Below are 24,700 nucleotides of genomic sequence, written 5' to 3' on the forward strand. Positions count from 1 at the left end.
GCGCGCTCGGGTGCTCGGCTCGATGTACTGGTGCTTTTCTCAACAAATAAGGTATTACACGTTTTTATTTTGAATTTATGAATTTTGAATTTTTATTACTATATAGGTTAAGAATATTGTAAAATATCCTACTGTATATTTTTGTGTTAGAATTAATTACGATTTTTATATTAAAACTCGTTATAACATTTTATACGTATTAAAACACAACTAACACCCATTTGATATGTAATTCTTAATAGTATGGAATTAAAGTAGCTTTATTTACATTTATACATATAAAGAACTCTATTACTTAATGAGTCCTGGTCTGCGGGAACCCACTAAATCATAGACAAAAAATCCCGCGCGTTTTCGATGACAAGGGGACGCCATGTTGAATTCGTCGCCGCCCCTCGCATAGATCAAAATACGTTTAATAATCTGCAATTTTTTTTTCAGTAATTATTTAAAAAACCCTTATAAAACTTACAAAAATTCTACTATTTGTGGGTTTAATAGTCATTTAATTTTGTATGCGTGTATTTAAATATATATATATGTCGATTTAAAACTCAATTTTACTTTAATTTAAAAAATTCTTAAATAATTAGGAGTGCCACGGACGGCCAAGAAATTTCATAAATATAGACAGTGTAAATAGTAATTTCTTAATAATAATTGAAGAGCTCGCTAGCCATTGGACTGTGAAATGTGTGTTTAAATTTATATGTAATAAATGTCAAGAGTATCAGTACGTATATATTATATGTTAAAGTTTAGCAAGATGCACTAGATAACTAAATATATGAGAGGGTGAGAGTTAAGAACATAACGACCCTCACACAAATAGTGAATATATAAATAAGTACTTATGGGATGTCTGTACCAAGAGACCTAAGCTAACAGAGGGAGCCCTGGTAGAAGCAGAGGTTGAAGGTTGTAGGATGGTTGGGAAGGGCCTGAAGGAGGCTGCGCCAACTTGAGAGGAAGCGAGAAATGAATCAGACAGAGCAATCAAATCTGATTTGTTTAGACATATTAAATACTACTTACTCATATTCACACATACATAATATTACTCTCGTGAGCAGCTGTTATTGGGACCACGTGTCAGCAGTTGGTCAATGTTCGAGAGAAATAAACACTGAAATTAATGTGTGTGAAATTCGATCTGTCGAATTCAAAGTTGTTTTATAGAAAGCGTCGATCTGTCATTTTATACAAATCGATCGGTTTTAACTAGGTAGTTTTTGAGAAATGGATTGAAATATTAATCTCTAGTAGTAAAATCGTAATGAACATTTCAATTAAGAACTTTGATCCCTAAATATAGTTTATCGTTCAAAATTCCGACCAATTATTATTAATTCTAAGAATTTAAGATTCAGAATCCTTTTGTCAAGTCAAGTTTAAGTAATTGTAATCAGACATTGTCAATCAAAGTCTAATGGTTTTGGTATATCTTTTGTACCAATATGTGGACCCAAAAACGTATTTATTGCAATGCAATGAGAAAGTCTTCCATAGACCGCTTTAAGACATTGTTACGTACTAGCGTATTGCGGAATTGATCCAGGTGGTATTTCTTGGGACGACCTCCAACTGTTTAAAAACATCGGCTGGGCACGCACCCACTAAAATGGGTGTTCATACGCAGCGATGACTGCCCTTTTTGGCAGTCCCGTAGGCTTGTTTCCCCCCTATAATAAATCAATGTTTTAACAACCTTGCTGTGTCAATGATTTTTTATATAACAGGGGCAAACGGGGGCTCATCTGATGTTAAGTGATACCACCACCACCCATGGACATTGTCAGAAGGCTCGCAAGATTCTTTTAAGAATTGGTACGCTCTTTGAAAGACCCCGAGTTGAATTGGTTCGGAAATACCAACCACCCATGGATTACGCCCGCCTAAATTCCAGAAGGCTCGCTGGTGGAAGGAGCTGGTGCTGGGGAGCTCCCACCCAGAGGTGAGAACAGTACTCCATATGGGATTTTTCGCTTTATACAGTTGTGAGCGATGGAGTGAAGTACCGTATTGCCTTGCTGAGCACACCAAACTTGTTGGACGCTATTCTTAATCCGTACATAATTATGTATTTATATTGTATATTACGCTTGGCGGACCTATGCGACTTCGACACAAAAAGTCCCTTCGGGAGTTGAGAGCGATATTGCGAGCTACTGCTGAGGAAGTTGCACTTCAGCTGTAAGGCGTTTGTTAGCGCGTCGGCGATCTTCGTTTTCGCCCCGATTTTGTGGATCTTTTTTATTTTCAAATGCTCACAGCGTTCGTTCTGAAATATAAATCCTTCCTTTTTTATGTAATAAGTGATTGTCCTCAATTTAAATAAATGGTTAATTAAAAAAAAAACAAAATTGTTTATAATCTTCACAAAGGTTTCATATTTGATAGTTCTGTCATTCATCTATCAATCGAAATTCTTTTACAACCAAAAAAAATATTAAAAATGCCGTAGAAAAACCGAGTTCCAACAAAAAAATTCCAGTTTAAACCATAACAAATTCCGTTTAAACCATGAAGGACGACGACGGTGAGTGCCACTGCTTCTGCCACTGCTCCTAAGCACCCTAAGAACTTCTGTTAAACTACCTAAATATTACAGAGGATGAGGAAAACACCTTCGGTGTCACCAGATACCCCTGCATGCCGTCTCTGGTGGCCCTCCAGCAGATGCGGAACCGTCTCCATCTGGCCTTCCTTGGACGGAAGCTCATGAAATGGACCATGACAGCCACCGGACGAGAGATGAGGAGAATTGCTGGAGAGATCGACGCGTGAGTTCTTATTTTAGAATATAGACTTATTATATATATATATTATATATTTATGATACATTATATATAACAAGAAACAATTATGCTAAAGATAATAATATACAAATATGTTAAAACATTTACGAAACAGTAAATAAAATACATTTAACTATGTAATACCTAACTTGGCTGTGTTGTGTGATGGTATGTGATGAATGGAATTACTGTTCTTATTTGAGAAGTTGTTGTTATTTAACGAGAAATGCTTCTTACAAAATAAGTTCCTTAAAAAGTTCTTTGCAATTTTTTATCAGGTTTACCGAGCTTTTGTTACTGCCCATGGGTACACAATATATCATAAATATCGGAGTTTGACAATTGACATTTCGTTCACAGAATATACAAAGGCTTTGACGCCGATTTACGAAACGCTTACATACTTTTGGCAAGAAGTCGCTATTTCGATCCGACCCTCAACCAGATGGTGTTGGAGAACATACCCACTAAGGCAAGTATTTTTTTGGATTAATACCTCAGCTGAGCTTCATCAGAGTCGAGGCAGAATACGAAAACCGTATCAACTCGACACTGGTCCATCAAGGCAGTTGGGCAGCACCACTATGAGGAACCAGCTGCCCACTGTATTTTCCGTTTCACCGTTCAAATGCATTGGGCACATTCAACTTAGGGTCCTTCAAAGAGCGTACGAATTCTGAATAAGCAAGCAACGCATTCGCGAATCCTCTGGTATTTAAAGTGTTCATGGGTGGTACTTATTTCCGAACCAATTAGATTTTGGGACCTTCAATGAGCGTACTAATTCTTAAAATACCTGCAACCATCACTGACGCAGGACGATGACCACGTTGTACTTTCCCAAATCCTATTTTGTTTTAACACCCCATAGCATATTGTAATTTGTTAATGAACATGAAAATATATTTGAAGTGGCGCAAAAACGAACCAAGTTTTTAAAATAATATACGTGTCCCAAATTCAAAATAATTAAAAAGTATTTATGTAGTATTTATAGCCAGACTAGTTATATAGGAATGAATGATTTCATTTGCAATATTGAAATAAAAGTTATATACAGTATATAATAAAAAATAATAATCTTGTAATATATGACGTCAAGGCGTTTATGTTATAAAACACTATTTCGGCCAGGCTCACAACGCCTCCGTGGCGCAATTGGCTAGCGCGTTCGGCTGTTAACCGAAAGGTTGGTGGTTCGAGCCCACCCGGGGGCGTATTATTTTTTTTACGTAACAATTTTCGTTCTTTAAAACTGTACTCATTTACTTGGGTAGGGAAATTACGTTGTAACCCAAGGTGTGAAAAAGACCAATAAGGCTGCGAAACTATTGTCTTATAGTGTTCTTCAGTTATATAGAAGATATTATGTCTAACAATTTTTTTTGTACAGGCTATGGAACATCTTTCGACAGTATGCTGTTGGTGATATAGGTATCAAACAGATCTTTCTGGTCCTTTGTACTACAAATACCCTTGGCGTTTGCCATCGCACAAAGCTACCGAATTAATGCGGCTAGAACCGCCGTGCACGGATATAATATAGCTACTTTAAACCCAGTTCTTGAAGACCTCGCTCACCAAGACGATAAATATTTTTCTTTAATAAAATCTCAGAGTCTTTTTTATCTCTATCTTTTACTAAGAAACGTATTAAAGAAAAGCTGTGTAAAAAGGCTTACTATAATGTTAACGATTATCTAGTTGATAAAAGGGCCTGGGACTAGTGCTAGACAGGCTACTTCTAATTAATTTGTGATATTTGTTTTAAAATAAGTGTTGTTTGATGATTTGCTATTTTAAAAGAGTATCGGGAGTTTTTTACGCCGGCTTTTTCTCGCGGCCTACACAGTACACACTCTATCTTCTTTGCTGATGAGTAGGGATGTCTACCGATTAAAATTTAATGACTGAATATCTTATATTCCATAATAAACATATTTTATTGAAGTGAAACTTCATAAGGCGCATGAGGGTAAAATTTTTACGGATGAAACGATAATAATAATATTAGCGTCACGAAGATGTGCAGCGTTTTTGTCGAAGGAAAGGGAGAGAGCGATTGAGACCGATTGAGAGGGAGTGAGAAAGGGCGAACGTAGCATGAAGCAAATAGCCATGGAGCGTGAGTAGGAAAGTAAGAAAGATCGAGAGAGAGAGTAAGATAGAGCGAACGTCGCATCACGCACAGTGCCATGGAGCAAGAGATGGGAGAGAGCTATAGTGAGAAAGATTAAGAGACAGTTTAAAACTTTTAACTTTGACTTAGATAGTTTTAGATTGAATAAATTAGATTAGATTTGTGCAAATATGACAACAAGACTTAATAATTGGTTTGCCAAATAAGTTTCACTTGTGACATGTGTACTTTGTACGCACGTACTTTTTTTATTTTTATAAATTTTTAGTAAAATGTATTTTTTTTATAAATCAAATAATTTTGTTGTTTAGGCTGCTGTCATGGTGGTGCCTACAGCGAAGGCTGTATCGGGTGTGAAGCTCATGAACTATACTATTATCGAGGTAAGCCATGATTATATTTTTGACAGTTGACAGAAGTTTGACAGGAGGTGTTCTAGTTGCCTCTTACCGAGCGGCTTGAGTTCAAGGCGTTGCGTAGAGATGTGGGCTCTCCCTGCCATCCATCTCCTACCGCATTTAACCACGGTGAGTGTTGGGAGGAGATGTTCAGATTAACACTTGCACCTGAGTTTTATCATTGGACGTCTGTCGTTCCACAACTGTGCGTTTCTTAAGGCAGTTTTTGGTTTCGTGGAAAAGCTGCCTACTGAAGTATTTCCGACCCAATTCGACTTTGGGTCTTTCGAGGGGTATCAAGGGGGGCAACGCATTCGTGAGCCCTCTTGCATTTATGCTGTCCATGGGTGGTTGGTATTTCCAAACCAATACGACTTAGGGTCCTTCGAAGAGCGTAACAATTCTTAATAGGCCGGCAACGCATTCACGAGCCCTCTGGCATTTAGAATGTCCATGGGTGGTTGGTATTTCCGAACCAATACGACTTAGGGTCCTTCGAAGTGCGTAACAATTTTTAATAGGCCGGCAACGCATTCACGAGCCCTCTGGCATTTAGAGTGTCCATGGGCGGTTGGTATTTCCGAACCAATACGACTTAGGGTCCTTCGAAGTGCGTAACAATTCTTAATAGGCCGGCAACGCATTTACGAGCCCTCTGGCATTTAGAGTGTCCATGGGCGGTTGGTATTTCCGAACCAATACGACTTAGGGTCCTTCGAAGTGCGTAACAATTCTTAATAGGCCGGCAACGCATTCACGAGCCCTCTGGCATTTAGAGTGTCCATGGGCGGTTGGTATTTCCGAACCAATACGACTTAGGGTCCTTCGAAGTGCGTAACAATTCTTAATAGGCCGGCAACGCATTTACGAGCCCTCTGGCATTTAGAGTGTCCATGGGCGGTTGGTATTTCCGAACCAATACGACTTAGGGTCCTTCGAAGTGCGTAACAATTCTTAATAGGCCGGCAACGCATTCACGAGCCCTCTGGCATTTAGAGTGTCCATGGGCGGTTGGTATTTCCGAACCAATATGACTTAGGGTCCTTTGAAGAGCCTACCAATTCTTAATAGGCCGGCAACGCATTCCCGAGCCCACTGGAATTTAGAGTCCATGGGTGGTATCACGTATCATTTTAGCCCGTTTGCTCCCTGTTTTATAAAATGATAAAGAGCGAGCAAATCATTAAAATAGATTTCACAACAGATTATAAACGCGATTAACACAAAAACTACTGAACGGATTATTAGATAGTTTTCTCAAATAGGTAGTGTGTTTCTTAATATAACCATAATATATAATATACTGTAATATTATCATTGCATGTCTGTTTTTTAGACAAATGCACAAAACTACGTTCATCTGGGCCTAGAAAAGGGTGGCCAAACTATATTAGAAACGAAAAAGGCGTGGCTAGAACTTCTCAAACGGCTCATATCAATGCTGCAATTGCGTACAAGTTTCATGACAGTGGAGATTTCGAACAGGGCAGCTACCAAGTTAGTAACAAATTATTTGTATAGTAAAAGACTGTTTTCATAATTGATTTGTCAATTCAAAGTCTAAATTTGGCGCTAAATGTGTGTCAAAAACGTTATTTAGCGTGGAATTTAACTGTACAAGTCTGTATATAGCCGTTGACTTGGGCGAAAGGGTAACGCGCTGGTATGGTAAAAAAATTACTCGTAAACAATGGAAATAAAAAAAGAAGGAAGTGAATGTTTGCTAGAAAAATAATGTAATAAAAATATCAAGGTAAAACTGTCTAAGTGGAGGTCTTATCTGCGAGTCTTTACGCTGTAACTTCCAATAGGAATAAAGAAGTGCCGTGTAGGGGCCTCATAGCCTAGCGGTCTTATTAAGTGGCAGCTAGGTGAGGGGTACCGGGTTCGATTCCCGGTTCGAGGGCAAGTTTTAATTTAATTTAAATTTGTTCTCGGCCTTTGGGAGGGTTGTGCGGTACCGGGCGAGTGCCTAAACCGTACATGGAGGACACGGTCGAATTTCTAAGCCAAGCACGAATTATAAAAATCTTATACTTGACGCTGGCTAATGCACAAACCGTGCCAGAGCCATAATAAAAAAAAACAAAAAAAAGAAGTGCCGTGGGCTCTTACATTTGACATATTAATAACACTACATAACACTAACAATTTGATAATTTAACTAGTGTACGTACTTTAGTCGAAAAGGTGCAATTGTATGTTTTATATCTAGAAAAAGAAAGAAAGTTTATTACACATAAAAAAGGATGTTTAGTTAAAAAAGAAAGTGGATTAGCCCCCACAATAGGATTCCATTTGACAGACATTCATAAGTTAAAAAGTAGTACACAGTGTCAGCTTTTCGCCTCAAACCTAGGGTTTTGCTCGCCTGTGCTATGAATTTTTCCATGGGCGCATATATCACTCGCTCAGAGAAGGAAAACATCGTTATACCGGCATAAAACCTAATCAAAAGGCTGATCACTTACTTGCCTCATGATACATATGAGGCCTACCTAAAATGTTGTAGCGAAAACATCGTAATACATTAGACCCAATCAGGCAAAGGCTGATCACCTACTTGCCTCAGGAAACTGAAACATAAGAGGCCCAGATCCAAGATACATATGTTGCGTTGACTTGATAGTTTACTTTGGAGAGTTTTTAGTGATTTTTCTACCATTGATAAAAGCTTTACCACGATTGAATGCCCAAGTTCAACGTTATACAGACTATAAAAATAGTTTTTAAAATAAAGTACACTTAAACTATACCTATTTAGACCATGAGGCAGAAGGGACATATACAGCTATGTGGAAATATATTATTAACGTGTTTTTTTTGCCTCATAACGGGCTTGTGTTATCATAAAATCTAAATTAATTGTACTCTTTTAACAATAGTACTCCTCTCGACTCTTTCTGACAAATTACGTTAACGCTAAGAGTACAGTACCTTAAAACGGTGCAATTAAATTGAGTTATTGCGTAGTTAAAGATAGGATTAACGGAAAACGAAATTTTACTATATATTATACAAAAGCGATTCCAACCTTGACTGAATGAAGGCATATAACCAGGTTGGAATATTATTTTTTTATGTACATACGCACATATTAGATGTAGCTCGTAGACCTTGTAGTTGTCGTAGTGTAGTCTTAGACTGCCTCACCCTTCCGTCACTCTAAGGACTGGACCTGTCTCTTCGGCTCTTTTAATCATTACGCCTTTTAACAGCAAAAGACGGCCTTTATTATAAAAATCATATGTATACGTTTATGACGGTTACTTAAATTGAAAACTCGTTAGTACTGACAACGTTCCGTTATCACCGTTTATAAGCAATGTTGAGACTATATTTAAGTTTCCCGAAATAACATTATTACATATTTTCAGCGGGTATTTAAACTGTAAACCCGTTAGAACCGACAACGTTCCGTTAACAATGTTTATAACATTGTTTTTTTAATATATTAAGCAATGTTGAATCTGTATTGAAGTACCCTGAAATATCTTTATTTTCCATTAAATTGACAATACATTTGTATGTATGCCGTTAAATGTGCAGCGGGTAATTCAAATGTAAACCCGTTAGTACCAACAACGTTCTGTTAGCACCGTTTATAACTATTGTTGTTTGTATTAAGAAATATTGAAACTGTTGATGTATAATGTGTAAATGAAAAATTATAATACGTAGTATTTCGCGCTCCCTTAGTGCGTTTTACATTCGCTTACATTGAATTTTTAATTCCTCAATATCAGTATTATTTATTTTTTATTTAATTCTAATTAAAAACACAATACAATATAAATTCCTCGATATAAAAAACACAAAGTTACACAAATTTTGCCCAATTTCGTTTTTATTCAATTATAGTAAGTATTGGAGTCCAAAATGAATTGAATTACAGCACATTAGTTTGGCCGAGAGCTGTTACCAGCGATTTGATTAAATATTGTGTATTTTACGAGTTATTTAACTTAAAATCATGGTGTTTACTTCATATTTGTTTCGCGAAACACTGTTCTCACGCGACCATCAGGCGTACGTGTTCGTCACTAGTCACTAGAGCGGGCGGAGGGACACGCGCAGGTGTAATCATGAATTTTTCTAGGCTACCACACTCGTATTGTACCCTTAGATGTTTTTGTGTCCGTCAATGCAATAATAATAATAAATCCAGTTCATTATAGATTTGTTGTATACATATTTTGATATCCTAATTTCGTTCTCGGATCGCAACCCCTTAACAAAATACGAAATACCACCCGTATCACCTCAACGTCAGTCGTTCCAAAACTGAGCGTTTATTAAGGCAGTTTTTGTCACCGCCACTATGTGGAACCAGTGCACTGAAGTATTTCCAACAAATTCCACTTATTTCTTTGCGGTCCTTCTATAGAGCATACAAATTCTTAAAAGGCCGGCAATGCACTTACGAGCCTTCAGGCAATGTCCATGGGTATGACTTAACATCAGATGAGCCACCGTTTGCCTCCTATTACATAAAAAAAGGCGAGAAAATAAATATCTTTTCCAAATATCTCTATCTCCATCAACAAATTTTGGGGCGCCCTTCTTCTTTTTCCCCTCGGTCCCTTTCTCTGTCTTACCATATGCCCCGCCAAATGCCATTTCTGTTTAATCAACCCTCCAATGCAATATTTTTGAGCAAGGCCAGCAACGCATTCACGATCCTTCTGACATTGAGAGAGTCCGTGGGCGTCAGGTATTTCCGAACAAATTCGACTTAGGGTCCTTCAAGAAGTCCTCCTGATACATATAATAAACATATATTGGTTGTCAAATATTTGTGCAATATCTGTGTCAACTAAGCAAATATACACCAAATCAATACAAATTTTGTTATTGTTAGTGAACTTAGTATTTATTTTGTATTTTGGGTCTGGACCTCACATTTCTGTACCTATTCATGTTTTTTGTTTTTTTTTTCAATTTTTTTTTTAAAGGACAATTCACACCAATTGACCAAGTCCCAGGCTAAGCTGGTGAAGCTTGTATTATGGGTACTAGGCAACGGATATACATACATATATAGATAGATATACATATAATTACATATTTAAACACCCAAGACCTAAGCACAACACCAAATGCTCATCACATCGATGTTTGTCTCAGCCGGGGATCGAACCCGGGACCCATGGATTCGCAGTCAGGGGTACTAACCACTAGACCAATGAGCCGTCAATATGATTGTCATAGGCATCTAATATGTAAACAGGTGATCAGTCTCCTGTGTCACACGCCGTCGTGTTGGGTGTAAGGCTTCACAATATTTTCCTTCATTTACGAGCGCGTGTTAATCTGTAGGCGTGGTTCTACTTGAGGTTTAAAAAATCACTACATCGTTGCTAAGTTTATTTTTGGGTGACCAAATAATCACATCTCTTTATCTACCTGTATGAAGTTCGATTTTAGTATTGCGAAAATTCTGATAAGGCTGTAGTAACCTTGAAATTTGAAAGAGATGTGACAACTTTACGACAGATGCTAATAAAATTTAAAGCCAAGGTGAAGTGTTCTTTCTAACTATATATGATATCAACTGTCTTCTAAAAGGAAAGTTTTATTGGTGTAAGAATTTTAACTGGAGCACCATAGTTTATCGTGAGAAAGGCTTTAGAAGAATGTATATAGACATGAAGAATACGTTCAGTCCTTACAGAGAGCAGTCATCGGTAGAAAATAAATGCAAAATTAAAAAAAGTAATTTTCAACAGGAAAATGAACGTCCTGGGCAAAATTGTAATACCCAAAACAAATGTCACAATGGGTTATATCAATAATGAGTTGGAGGAGCTGGCGAGAGAGGAGTTTTTTAGACTGAAAAAAGTGTTAGATATAAAACGAAAGTTGAAAGAGGCCAAGGAGGATAAGGTGGAAAAGAAGACGGTGGAGGATAAGCCCAAAAAACTAAAACCCAAGGTAACACCACCAGAAGAAATAGAAGAAGGGAAATGTATTATCTGCGGAGGTATTATACAAGAATTAACAGAAGAAGAGAAAGAAGCACAAGCGGAGAAACTGGAAGAGTTAAAGGCACAGATTAAAGAAATCATGGACATGACAAAGGGTTTGAATCAAGAAGGAATTTTGCGAACCAATGTAAACGAATTTCTACGGACCGCTGAAGAGTTGAAAGAGAAGATTGACGATGATAGTTTAGATTTCGAACTAATATCACTAGATTTAAACCTAGAAGAGATGTGTGAGGAGTGTCGAATTAAATATTTAGACCAACATAAGAAAGTTAAAATAATGGAAGAACTTATCGAAGATTCTTTACCGGAAGAAACAGAAGTACCGAGTAGTGATTTAAGTCAACTTACTGGTATTACAATAAAAGAGCCTTCTAAAGAGACTGTAAAGTCAACAAAACCACTTGAGGCCGAAACACCGAGAGAGCCATCTAGTAGATCTGTCAACTCTTCATCTCAGCCCGAAACACCAGGATATTCGGGGGTTCAATCAGATATAGAGTTGGGTACATTTGAAACTGAAGAAAAAGAAATCATCAAGATAAAACGAATAAGAAATGAAGATGGTACTTACTCGGAACAAAAGAAGGTTATTAAAATTAAGAGAGAAGTTAAAACACCTGCTAAAACTAAGTCTACAGCATCTAATGGAGCACCATCTTCGGCAAGTTCAAAGCCCCCATATTCTGGTTCTAAAACTATAGGTATGGTTGAAGTGCATACCAAAACCTTGAATGCTTTTGATAAGGAAGAGAACGCTCTACCTGTTATTTACACACAATCTTCAGAGTCTTTAAAACGTATTTTTTCGTCTTCCGTAACTTTATTAAGTTCTAATAGTGACCAATTTGTAGCAAAAATTAAAAATTCAAATAAAATATCGAGAAAAACCTATGTTACATCAGCGTTATCAAATTCAGAAGAAGAACTTTTGCTGCAGATCAAAGATAGGCCCTGTAACGTAGGGTCAAGCTTAGAAAATATAAAGCCACGCTATAAAATTTACAAAAGCATTTCTTATTACTATTAGTTTTGTCTATATTTAGTTTTACTTAATACCATTTTGAATATGATTGAAAAGTCCTTAGAAGAGACTGAAGGGTGAATATAAATCGACATCAAACATTGAAATTACCTATTTGTCTACAGGCGAATGAACGTTTTGAAAAAAATTGTAATACCAAGATCAAATGTGACTGTTGGCTATATACTCTCTGAGTTAGAAGAAATGGCTCGAGAGGAATTTCATAGATTAAAAAAAGTAAAGGAAAAGAAGGCAAAAGGGAAATACAAAGGAAAGAATCCAAAACCAGATCACGAGGGCCTATGTCCAGTCTGTATAGAAGATTTAAATAGAGAAGAGGTTAATACTAAAGTTAAGCCTAAGCTAATGCCAACACCAGCTCAAGAGGTGTATAAACCAGGTACCCCTGTAGAGTTAAGCGCAGCTAGTTCATGGGAAACCGGCGCTGAGGATGTCGAACAACTAGCAGAAAGTAACTTAAAGCTCGAATATATAAAAAAGCATATAAATGAACTAATAACATTAGGAAAAAGTTTTGTGGAATCTGGAGTAGATTATATTGACGTAGAAGAATTTTTGCGTATTTGTGAAGGTGCTAAAGCTAAATTAGAAGAGGCATTATTTGTTAATGATGAAAGTACGAGTCAATATATAGGAGATTATGATACAAGACTCGAAGACTTTAAAGGTCATCTGCGAGGTGTCATAGAAATAGCAAAGGACTTAAACGTAGAATCTGCTGTTGAACCAAGCTTTTGTGATTTTGTACAAGCATGTGAGAATATTGACGAAAAGCTAAACACAGATGTTAAAGAAAATAAATCTCGATTGCAAGAATTAGACAGCCATATTGATGATGTAGTCAAAGTTACCAGTGAATATAAAAAGCAAGGGCTGCTATCACCCAGCGTTGAAGAATTTATGAAATCTTGTAAAGAAATAAAGTTGAAAATAAAGGAATATTCCGAACAAGAATCTAGACTGGATAAGATTAATCACCTTAAACAACATGTTGGTGACTTGGAGGTTTTAACAGGTGAAATGAAAAAGAAAGGCTTACAATCGAAAAGCATTGACAACTTCTCGAAATCTTGTAAAAAGTTTAAAGACAAATTAGATAAATATGCAAAACCAGAAGAACTGAGCAGTTTGATTGAACAAATTGATAAAACTATTGGCTTGAGTATGGAAGCAAAAGATATAGGTTTAGTAGGTGATAGCATTGAAGACTTGGTGAAATCATCAGAGAAGCTTAAGAAAAAGATTACACCTGTTCAGGATACAAAGTCGAAAATCTTACACAGTTTAAAAATCAATATTGACGACGTTATGGGATTGGTAAATTCGTATAAAACGCAAGGGTTAGTGACAGACAGCGTAGAAGACTTTTTAAGAACATGTAAAGTGGCGAGAAAGAAAATCGAAGGATATGAAATTCTGCCCCCACGCACTGTAACAGAAGACGAACCGCCATGCTTAGGAAGGTGTGTCAGTGGCAACGAATCCTTCCAGACTGAAGTTATTATGCCAGAAGGAGTTGACGTTTGCAAATCATGTCACAAAATGTACCAAAAAGATATACCAACACCATGCGAGTCATGCGCTACTGAAATGAAGGAATTCAAACTACCTTCCGATTTCAGTATTTGTGAAACCTGTTCTAAAGTAAATGAACCAATAGAAATAGCCGAAAGCATCTCAGGCACCTCTGAACACGATCCTATGGAGGTTTATTGCGATATTTGTAAGAAAACGATGAAAGAAGACCACGAACATGAACCTATTCCAGTTGACAGTAAGGCAGGGTATTACGAAAGGAAAATACGTAAAATAACTAAAGTCAAAAGGTCTCAGAACCCCGATGGAACAATACGAGAAGAAACAGAAACAATTTCAATACGGAAAATTAAAAGAGAACCAACTAAAACGTCTCTAGAAGATGATGATGATGAAGATGAAGATTCTTCCGATGATGAAACATGTGTTGCTGTATGTATTTTACGTGATCATAACCAATGTGGCTTTCACGCACGATTGATAAAGTCTGAATCGGTGTTGAAAACTAATCTTTCACAAAATTCAGTCTTACGGAATTGTAATTCTATTAGTACTTTGTAATAAGATGATTCCTACTTTACAAAATGAAAGCACAACATGTCTTAGATATCAAAACATTCAACAAAATTTCTCTTCGTTTCTTTATGATTTTATTATAGCTTTAACACACTTCTTAAACTAAGATATTCAATCGGATATTGTTTTTATACATAATAATATAATCGAAATCATATACTTGAACCAAATATTATCTAGGAATATACATAAAGGATTTAAAATTGCCTAATGAAGATTGAATGAATTCGTTAATTCTTTAAATGAACCAAATTAACAGAAGACGGAAAGGTGGGCAATAAAGTAGTTTGTGTTCCCAGAAAATTAAATTTATAATTTCACCCACAGGAAATATAACGTACTATCGAAAATGGTTGTACCACGTGTCAAACTGAGTGAGAAATATATCGTATCGGAGATGGAAGAAATGGAACGAGAAGACAACTTTCGTTTAAAACGATTCAAAGAACTTAAGATTAAGAAGAATCAAGCAAGTAATGCAGAAAAGTGTCCTGCATGTAAATTGCCAATTGATAAATGTACATGTGAAAAACCTAATACAGAACCTAAAGATAACGAATGTGTTTGTGTTAGTAAAGAAGAAGAACAAATTATACAACCAGTCTCTAAAGCTAGCTCTACATTAGACGAAAATGTATGTACGTTTCATGAAACTGTGGGTGACGTTTTGAGAGAAGTACGTTCAAGTCCCGTAATCGCAGAAGAAGATAAGCAACCAGTCCAAACAATAAAAGAGGATACAGTTATACCCGAAAAATCTTGTACTTGTATCGACAATTCAGTAGACTCGAATAACCTTTGCAAAACTATTGGTACTGAGAAGGAAGTACGTTCAAGTCCCGTAATCGCAGAAGAAGATAAGCAACCAGTCCAAATAATAAAAGAGGATACAGTTATACCCGAAAAATCTTGTACTTGTATCGACAATTCAGTAGACTCGAATAACCTTTGCAAAACTATTGGTACTGAGAAGGAAGTACGTTCAAGTCCCGTAATCGCAGAAGAAGATAAGCAACCAGTCCAAACAATAAAAGATGATACAGTTACACCCAAAAAATCTTGTACTTGTATCGACAATTCAGTAGACTGGAATAACCTTTGCAAAATTATTGGTACTGTGAAGTTAAAAGAATTAAAGGATATTTATACAGAAAAAAGTAGACAAAGTCAGAATGAATGCCCATGTGAACCGATAGAATCTAACAGTATGACAAAAACTCCAGAAAAGTCGTGTACGTGCATGCCTAAGCCTGTAAACTTAGAAGACCTTTGCAGAAAAGTTGACGTTGAAGACATGCAACGAATTAAAGAGGTCTACCTACAAAAAGCAATTAACCCTGATCAAACCCAATACGAATGTAGCTGCGAACCAATTAAAAACAAATCAAATTTAAGTGAAGGTAAAACTGATACAAAATCGGTACAAGTACCATCGATTACACATGAATGTTTGAAATGCCAAAACATCAAAAGCAACGAATCTAAAAACGTTTCTATAAACATTAATGAAAACAAAGACAAAGAAGATACTGCGAATGTCCAACCCCAACAGGACAAAGATGTGGGTCACGATAATACAGATGCTAAAGATAAAGAATGTGATTGTGTTCATAAAGAGGAAGAACGAATTGTACAACCAGTCTCTAAATCTAGCGCTAAATTAGACGAAAATGTATGTACGTTCCATGAAACTGTGGGTGATGTTTTGAGGGAAGTATGTTCATGCCCCTTAATCGCAGAAGAAGATAAGCACCAAGTCCAAATAATAAAAGAGGCTACAGTTACACCAGAAAAATCTTGTACTTGTATTGACAATTCAGTAGACTGGAATAGCCTTGGCAAAATTATTGGTACTGAGAAATTAAAAGAATTACAGGATATATATACAGCAAAAAGTAAACAAAGTCAGAATGAGTGCCCATGTGGACCGATAGACTCTAAAAGTATCACAAAAACTCCAGAAAAGTCGTGTTCATGCATACCTAAGCCTGTAAACTTAGAAGACCTTTGTAGTAAAGTTGACGTAGTAGAAATGCAACGAATTAAAGATATCTACCTGCAAAAAGCAATTAACCCTGATCAAAGCCGATACGAATGTAGCTGCGAACCAATTAAAAACAAATCAAATTTAAGCGAAGGTAAAAGTGATACGAAATTGGTACAAGTACAATCAAACTCACATGAATGTTTGAAATGCCGAAATATCAAAAGCAAAGAATCTAAAAAGGGTTCTATGAACATTAATAAAAACAAAAACAAACAAGATACTACAAATGTCCAACCCCAACAAGACAAAGATAATTTGGGTGGTTCTCAAGAGCTCGGTATAACTGTTACTGAGTATAAGGAATTTGTAACAGTTAAAAGATATAGAAAAGAAGATGGTACGATTGGAGAGGAGAGACAAGTTGTAACTGTGAAAAGTGAAGCCAAAAAGCCAAATCCGCCGAATCCTGACACACAGTCCTGTTTATCCTGTAAAAGTTTGAAACAGAAGAACTCGTCATCTACCCAAGCAAAAGTAAAAATAACATTACCGGTTGAAAAGAAATCCAGCGAGACATCTAACGTTTCAGTGAAGTCCTGTACAATTTGTAAAATGAACGCAAGTGGGAGTAACACTTCGGTGGATTCAAGAATATCTTTTAAAAAAATAGCGTGTGCTAGTAAAGCAGCTCAGACTGGAGATAAATCTAAAGGGACATGCTGCAAAATGAATAAAGAAAACAAATCAACTCCAGTTACGAAGTCTATGGATGGTAAATCATCTGATACGTGTTTGAAGCATTCGTCCAGTAACAATACTGATCGCGCCAAAAGCTGTTGTGTAATCAAAATTGTATCCAAACCTAAGGATGAACATAGTAAAGATGATAAACTCATAGGTGACAACTGTTTCGAATTATTAAAACGTCTCTTGCTAGAATCCAATAAATCTAATGCGTCTAAACCTAGCGTTTGTTCTTGCCAGTCGAAGAAGGAAGTGAAACGTTCAACAAGTCAAACATCTTCCAAAACATGTGAATGTACAAAATCTTCACAGTCATTAAAATCCGAGAAATCACCGCAATATTCGTCGGAATCTTATTTTTCTTGTAAAGATTCGACATGTAAAAAGAAGGAGTCAGAATCATCTTGCAAGTGTAAATCAGAAACGAAGAAGGATACCTGCCCCACTTGTGGTTCTAACGTTGCACCACCAAAACCTGTTAATAAACCGAGCGAATGTTCTTGTGGGAAATCTAAACCTGCCAAGTTTGAATCCAATTTATCTGTATTGTCCTATGATTCATTACAAAAGTCTATAGGCACAGAAACTGACTGTTCTAAATGCGCCAAAGCGCAAAGTGCAGCACGGAACAGCGCTTGCCAACAACCAAAACCTGAATGTCCACTTTGCTCCAAAAACACAAATGGCTTCAGATCAAAGTCAGATTCAGATATACAACAAAAATGCTGGATCCAACCGAAACTAGAATCTAAGCAATCGAAATGTCCGAGTTGCGCGCAAAAGATTGCTTGCTCCTGCAATTCTGCAAAACCCAACAGCCAATGTTCCCAAGACTCCCAAAAAACTTCAGAACATTCAAAATCTAGTGTACAGTTTATGGAATGTGAAAGTTGCCGCGAACAAGAGTCAAAAGAGGTTCAACAAGCAAAATTCTGTATACAACCGAAAATAGAATCTAAACAATCGAAATGTCCGATTTGCGCGCAAAAGAATGCTTGCTCCTGCAATTCTGCGAAACCCAATAGCCAATGTTCCCAAGACTCCCAAAAAACTGCAGAGCCTTCAAAATCTAGTGTACAGTTTATGGAATGTGAAAGTTGCCGCGAACAAAAGTCAAAAGAGGTTCAACAAGCAAAATGCTGTATACAACCGAAAATAGAATCTAAACAATCGAAATGTCCGATTTGCGCGCAAAAGAATGCTTGCTCCTGCAATTCTGCGAAACCCAATAGCCAATGTTCCCAAGACTCCCAAAAAACTGCAGAGCCTTCAAAATCTAGTGTACAGTTTATGGAATGTGAAAGTTGCCGCGAACAAAAGTCAAAAGAGGTTCAACAAGCAAAATGCTGTATACAACCGAAAATAGAATCTAAACAATCGAAATGTCCGATTTGCGCGCAAAAGAATGCTTGCTCCTGCAATTCTGCGAAACCCAATAGCCAATGTTCTCAAGACTCCCAAAAAACTGCAGAGCCTTCAAAATCTAGTGTACAGTTTATGGAATGTGAAAGTTGCCGCGAACAAAAGTCAAAAGAGGTTCAACAAGCAAAATGCTGTATACAACCGAAAATAGAATCTAAACAATCGAAATGTCCGATTTGCGCGCAAAAGAATGCTTGCTCCTGCAATTCTGCGAAACCCAATAGCCAATGTTCCCAAGACTCCCAAAAAACTGCAGAGCCTTCAAAATCTAGTGTACAGTTTATGGAATGTGAAAGTTGCCGCGAACAAAAGTCAAAAGAGGTTCAACAAGCAAAATGCTGTATACAACCGAAAATAGAATCTAAACAATCGAAATGTCCGATTTGCGCGCAAAAGAATGCTTGCTCCTGCAATTCTGCGAAACCCAATAGCCAATGTTCCCAAGACTCCCAAAAAACTGCAGAGCCTTCAAAATCTAGTGTACAGTTTATGGAATGTGAAAGTTGCCGCGAACAAAAGTCAAAAGAGGTTCAACAAGCAGAATGCTGTATACAAACGAAATTAGAATCTACACAATCGAAATGTCCGATTTGCGCGCAAAAGAGTGCTTGCTCCTGCAATTCTGCGAAACCCAACAGGCAATGTTCCCAAGACTCCAAAAAAAATTCAGAACATTCAAAATCTAGTGTACAGTTTGTGGAAAGTGAAATTTGCTGCGAACCAAAGTCAAAAGAGGTTGGCACAAGCACGAGAAGGTCTGATAGATACGATGTAAGAAATATAGACATGCTCAAGCCCAATAAACAGTCGACATGTACCTGCTCATCTGCCAGTTATAGTCGTATATCTGTCGATAAATGGTTTGAGCCACCCCCAAAAGCGAACTCCTATCATGATAGATGCTTACATTAAAAGTTGAATGTTTTGATAACTTTGATTCAAAATTGAGATAACACTATAATATTAAATTCTACTTAAATACATACACACGAAACTAAGATTTTTCACATTGTTTGACAAAATAATGAAGAAATCGACAAATCTTAAACAAGGGTACAAAGTCGTAAAGCACTATTATGACTGTTTTAATGTTTCTCATTTTTAACATGAACACCAAATTGTTTCAGAATTTTTGCAATAAATTTTATTATAATAAAACACAAGTATGAAATAGATAGCAACAACCATGAGGATAGTTTTAGTTTAGATTGTAATTCTACCAAATAATCATAAAAGTTACTGCGACAGTTTAAAAACAAGTAAAGAGTGGTAATAATATATCTATATATATAATATATCTGTTTTACCAAGGTACGCGAAAAGAGTGGTAATAAATTATTACGTTCTAGACATTCGTCAAAATTCCCGTCGTAATGTGCGGTTACTGGGTTATGTTTAAACAATGAAACAATCATAAATCGCTTTTGCTCTTCAGTCTAATTAGATAAATAAGTATTTTTTTTAACCGTTAACACTTATTACATAACAAACGTCGAATAGGAAAAGAAAATAGCTTTCATTTGATATATATATTGGTATATGTAATTTACTCAGTATCCTAGTAATAATAGCATAAACTTTTTTTATTTTTCCTGAAAAAAATTGATTTTGCTTTACGACTTTGTTACTCGAGGCAAACGATATGAATATTTACGCATTTTATTTGGCAAATCTCAAACGCCACCGACTCACTGTCTCACTACGAGAAACATTTAAAATAAATTGTCGAAGGCCTTTGCAAGATTTCACAGTAGCTTTTATCTGATGAATTTGAAAATTGTATAACCATATTGTATAGTCATACAGTTTTCTGCAAGTCACTTTCATGAATTATCTGTCATAGTCATGTATATTTTTTTTTCAATAAACGGATGTTTGCTTATATTGTTAGAAACGGATATAATATAAAACAGAAATAAACAAATGAATATTCACTGATTTTATTTAATTTTTATAAACTATCGCAAGAATTACTGGGACAACATCATGGCGTCGATTATTGACGTTTGCCTCAACTTCCTTTCTTTTTTTTTGATACCGCCGCCCATAGACACATTTCCAGAGGGCTCACGAGTGCGTTGCCGGCTTTTAAAGAATTGCTACGCTATTGAAGGACTCTAAATCAAACTACTACATACATAATGGTAGTGCCCATTGCCTTGCTATATTTGTGCTTCCATTCTGTTGTTTCCACGTAGACAGATTAAGATAATATACTATTGAAATGTTTCATTGTCATCATACATTCCCTTAAATCGCTGAAACTATTAATACTATATCTTATTATACCATTGTATGCCTCCGTTTGACTTAAATTTAAAATTGTTTAATTTATTAATATACAATAAGAAACCATTGATTTATTAGTGTTTAAACTGATTTACTGCAATTTATCGAATCCTCTTGTCAGTAAAAGTAAGTAAAGCTCAAAAATAATAGTACATAAACGTTTAAATTTTTTGTAGGAATCCTTAAAAATGCATTTCGTTTTCAAGCATAGACAATGTGTGGGTAATATTTGTAAAAAAGTAAATAATTACTATTGACGTAATCACCAAATGAGAAAATCAAAGAACCCCTCACCACTATAGTGGTTACGTAATACTTGAACGGCCCCTGGGCCTCGGATTTCTGTAGTTGTTTCATAGTCAATTGCCAATCTAATAGGCAAGTAGGTGATCCTGCGTCTGACACACGCCGTCGATTCTTTGGGTCTAAGGCAAGCCGGTTTCCTCACGATGTTTTCCTTCACCGTTCGAGCGAATGTTAAATGCCCAGGTAGGAAGTCCATTGATGCACAACATCTTTCTGACCATATAACAATTGTATTGACCAGCGTGTCCCTAGTCTATTTAATCACTCCACTATTTTTACGCTTTAGAAAATTGTTTAATTTAATTTGTCGTTAGTGACGGCTCGATACGCATAGTAACGAAGTTATCTAAGCTATGTTTGACGGCGTGTCTGCGTACTATAAGGCTTGGACGATTGCCAAGGATCAGGGTTGGCGCTTGTCGATTGCAAAATGTTAAAGGCATTATAAACACCTAGCCTGATTGGGTCTAATGTATTACGATGTTTTCGCTACAACCCTTTAGGTCTGGGTCTATGTGTCTGTTTTATGAGGCAGATAAGTGATCAGCCTTTGCCTGATTGGGTCCAATGCCGGTATTACGATGTTCTCGCTACAACCCATTAGGTCTGGGTCCTATATTGTATCTGTTTCAAGAGGCAAGTAGGTGATCTTTGTCTTATTGGGTCTAATGTATTACGATGTGTTCGCTACAACCTTTTACCGTCTGGGGCCTGATGAGACAAAGAGAGCTGTATAGACTAGGAGCGAGGTAAAATACGAGGCCCAAGACCTAATGCGATGGTGACGCCCTCTATTTCTAGGGGTTATAGGAATTAAGTCAAGTTGCCTCTGTAAGAGTACAACGCCAGGTTTGATTGGGACGGCCATACTTCCACTTTCCTATTGGATTCCAATCAAGCGCCTGCTTAGGGATATAATTGGAATCTCTTCGGAGTGTGGCCTATCCAGTTCCAACTTAAGAATGAACACAAATTCCTGACGTTTCCGTGTTTACAAACATGGTCGCAGGGTCCATTTTTCGTCGTGGTCGTTTTTTTTAGCAAATAAAAGAATTACAATAACTTACGTAGGTTCTATAGTAACTATTCTTAAATGGTTTTTAATTATTGTCCATTAACATATTGAAGATTTGAAACTGGCAACCCTAAAATAAAAAAGTCTAGCAAAACACGACGTCTGTCGGTCAGCGTAGCTAATTATCCGAGATCCGAATTTGAAGTATGCCGAATTGTAAGTCTTGTTTTCAGTCTAGACATAATGGGAGGTAGAAAATGCAAATAGATTCGATTTTCAAAATGCTTTAAAGGCTTTAATTTATAAAGAGTATATAACAGACTGCTACAGCCTTTTAAGTCTGGGTCCATTATATCTGTTTCATGAGGCAAGTGGGTGATCTTTGCTTGGTTGGGTCTAATACCGGTGTTACGATGTTTTCACTACAACCTCTTAGTTAGGCCTTATATGTGTCATAGAGGCAAAAAGGTGATCAGCTTTTCCTGATTGGGTCTACTATATTACGATGTTCTCGCTACAACCTATCTGTTTCATGAGGCAAGTGGGTGATCTTTGCCTAGTTGGGTTTAATAGCGAGTGTTAAATAAGCTCTTCCATCCAGCACGGCCGAGGATGGAACTTCAGAAATGAGAGTGAGAGCTGAAGCTAGGGTATACTCATCTGCTTTAGCCGCGAATTTATTGGACAGGAGTTTTTAATTAGTTAAATGCAATTTTATTCTTTAAGGAATTTATTATTATAAGTCCTGTGTAATTTTAATTTTCTGCGAATTTAAATAATTGTTATATTTATTCATAAATTCCAAATAAACATATATATACTAATCCCAGCAAACGTTGTTTTGCCATGTATATTATTTCTACTCGTAGGAAACATTTTTTTAGTTTAATAAATGTAACTATCTACTATAATAAAAAATAGGGGTTGATCGTAGAGGGAAAATTAAGGGTTATATGTATTTTATACCACATAATAAAAATAAAAACAAAAAAAATTATCCAAAAAATAAAAAAAACATTTTTGGGGTGGACCCTTATCACTTATGGGTTTGAAATACAGATTGTAGCCGATTGTTAGTTACTGAGTATGCAAAAAAAATCATAATAATCGGTCGAGCCGTTTCGGAGGAGTATGGGAACGAACATTGTGACACAAGAATTTTATATATATATATATATTATATATAGATATTATTTAAGTATTCTTAACTTGGCGATAACGAAAACGGGCAGGAGTCTCATGGAATCTCAATACGAGAGGGCTCGCGAGTGCGTTGCCGGCCTTTTAAGAATTGGATCCAAAGTCGAAAAGGATCCAAAGTCGAATTGGTTCGGAAATACCTATCGCCTATAAATACTTAAGGCCAGTGGGAGTTCCTTTTAAAAACTGGTATGATGCACAGTGTATCCGATTCCTTAATCTGACCGTCCTATATGGCCTAAAAAATACTTGGACTTCTCCAAACACACGTGCTTGTTGGTGTGGTGGGTTTCTTGCTACATACTTAGCCGATATAATTGCCAATTTTTTAATGTATCCAGCAGTACAAATTCTAGCACAATTCAAATGTGATATAATTGTACTTTGTGATATGGCATTGTAGAATGATAACCTCGTATGTCAAAAAACCATTGATTTTTTATTCTTAGACTTATGTCATTTAACTGGTATAATCATTAAATAAGGACTTATTTATGTTATTAATAAATAAGTCCTTTTTACCATCTAAAACTATGAAAACACAATATTTCAACGAACATTGACGAAATGAAACATTTTTTCGTTTCCTGTAATGTTTGGTTCTCTGGACATACGAGGTTATCATTCTAGAACGACGATAAGGAAAACATGTTTTTTATAAGTGAAGCCGCAAATTCATAGTATTAGGTATCTCTTCAGGGTGGCCTGTCAATCAAACTAGAAATTCGCGTGACAATACAGTGAAGTCGAGTAGAAAATGCTATTATTTTACACATATAAGTTACATATTTAAATATTTTTGAACTTTAATGAGTAAACAGGAAAACTGTGGTAAACTTTTAGGTCTGGGTCCTATGTATATGTTTCATGAGGCAAGTAGGTGATCATCCTGAAGAAACATCTAAATTATTTATTATTTCCTACGTAAGTATAATAAATATTATATCTTTACTGTTACTAGTATAAAACTTCACAATAACACATACATACATTACCGAAAAACCAGTTAAAATATATCTATGTAAATTAAATATATCCAAGTAGCAAGCTGTGTGATCTTAGCCAGAGAACAAACAAATACGTTATATCGTTTTGGTTTTTGGTATTTATGAATCAGCCGTGCGATTCTGTTAATCACCTCGCACTAACAACGCTCCCTTCGTCACTCACGTCATTTTTGAAATCTCATGGTATTCTGTTAAGTAATATCACATTACGTCTTGACAAGCGGAGGGAACTTGTAGTTTATTGTTTATC

At 36.3% G+C, this 24,700-nt stretch overlaps 1 protein-coding gene and 1 non-coding gene across 3 annotated transcripts in view; both read left to right on the plus strand.

The window, feature by feature from the left end:
* Positions 1 to 2,410: 2,410 nt before the first annotated feature.
* The window catches only part of LOC125062817 (V-type proton ATPase subunit D 1-like), a 38,174-nt gene continuing 15,884 nt past the window's right edge, over positions 2,411 to 24,700 (plus strand). Inside the window, exons 1-6 of one of the 2 annotated variants that reach the window (XM_047668986.1) lie at positions 2,411 to 2,539; positions 2,612 to 2,783; positions 3,159 to 3,270; positions 5,250 to 5,321; positions 6,673 to 6,833; positions 14,808 to 20,254. In XM_047668986.1, the coding sequence (XP_047524942.1) occupies positions 2,524 to 2,539; positions 2,612 to 2,783; positions 3,159 to 3,270; positions 5,250 to 5,321; positions 6,673 to 6,833; positions 14,808 to 19,545 (5,271 nt within the window). In that variant the 5' untranslated portion in view covers positions 2,411 to 2,523 and the 3' untranslated portion in view covers positions 19,546 to 20,254. Of the gene's footprint in view, positions 2,540 to 2,611; positions 2,784 to 3,158; positions 3,271 to 5,249; positions 5,322 to 6,672; positions 6,834 to 14,807; positions 20,255 to 24,700 lie in introns of those variants that run through there. The other variant, XM_047668988.1, reaches the window with a different exon arrangement.
* On the plus strand, positions 3,942 to 4,015 carry Trnan-guu. Its single transcript has one exon. It is a non-coding gene; the product is annotated as a tRNA-Asn (tRNA).

Source organism: Pieris napi, chromosome Z (assembly GCF_905475465.1).
Source record: "Pieris napi chromosome Z, ilPieNapi1.2, whole genome shotgun sequence".
Classification (NCBI taxonomy): domain Eukaryota; kingdom Metazoa; phylum Arthropoda; class Insecta; order Lepidoptera; family Pieridae; genus Pieris; species Pieris napi.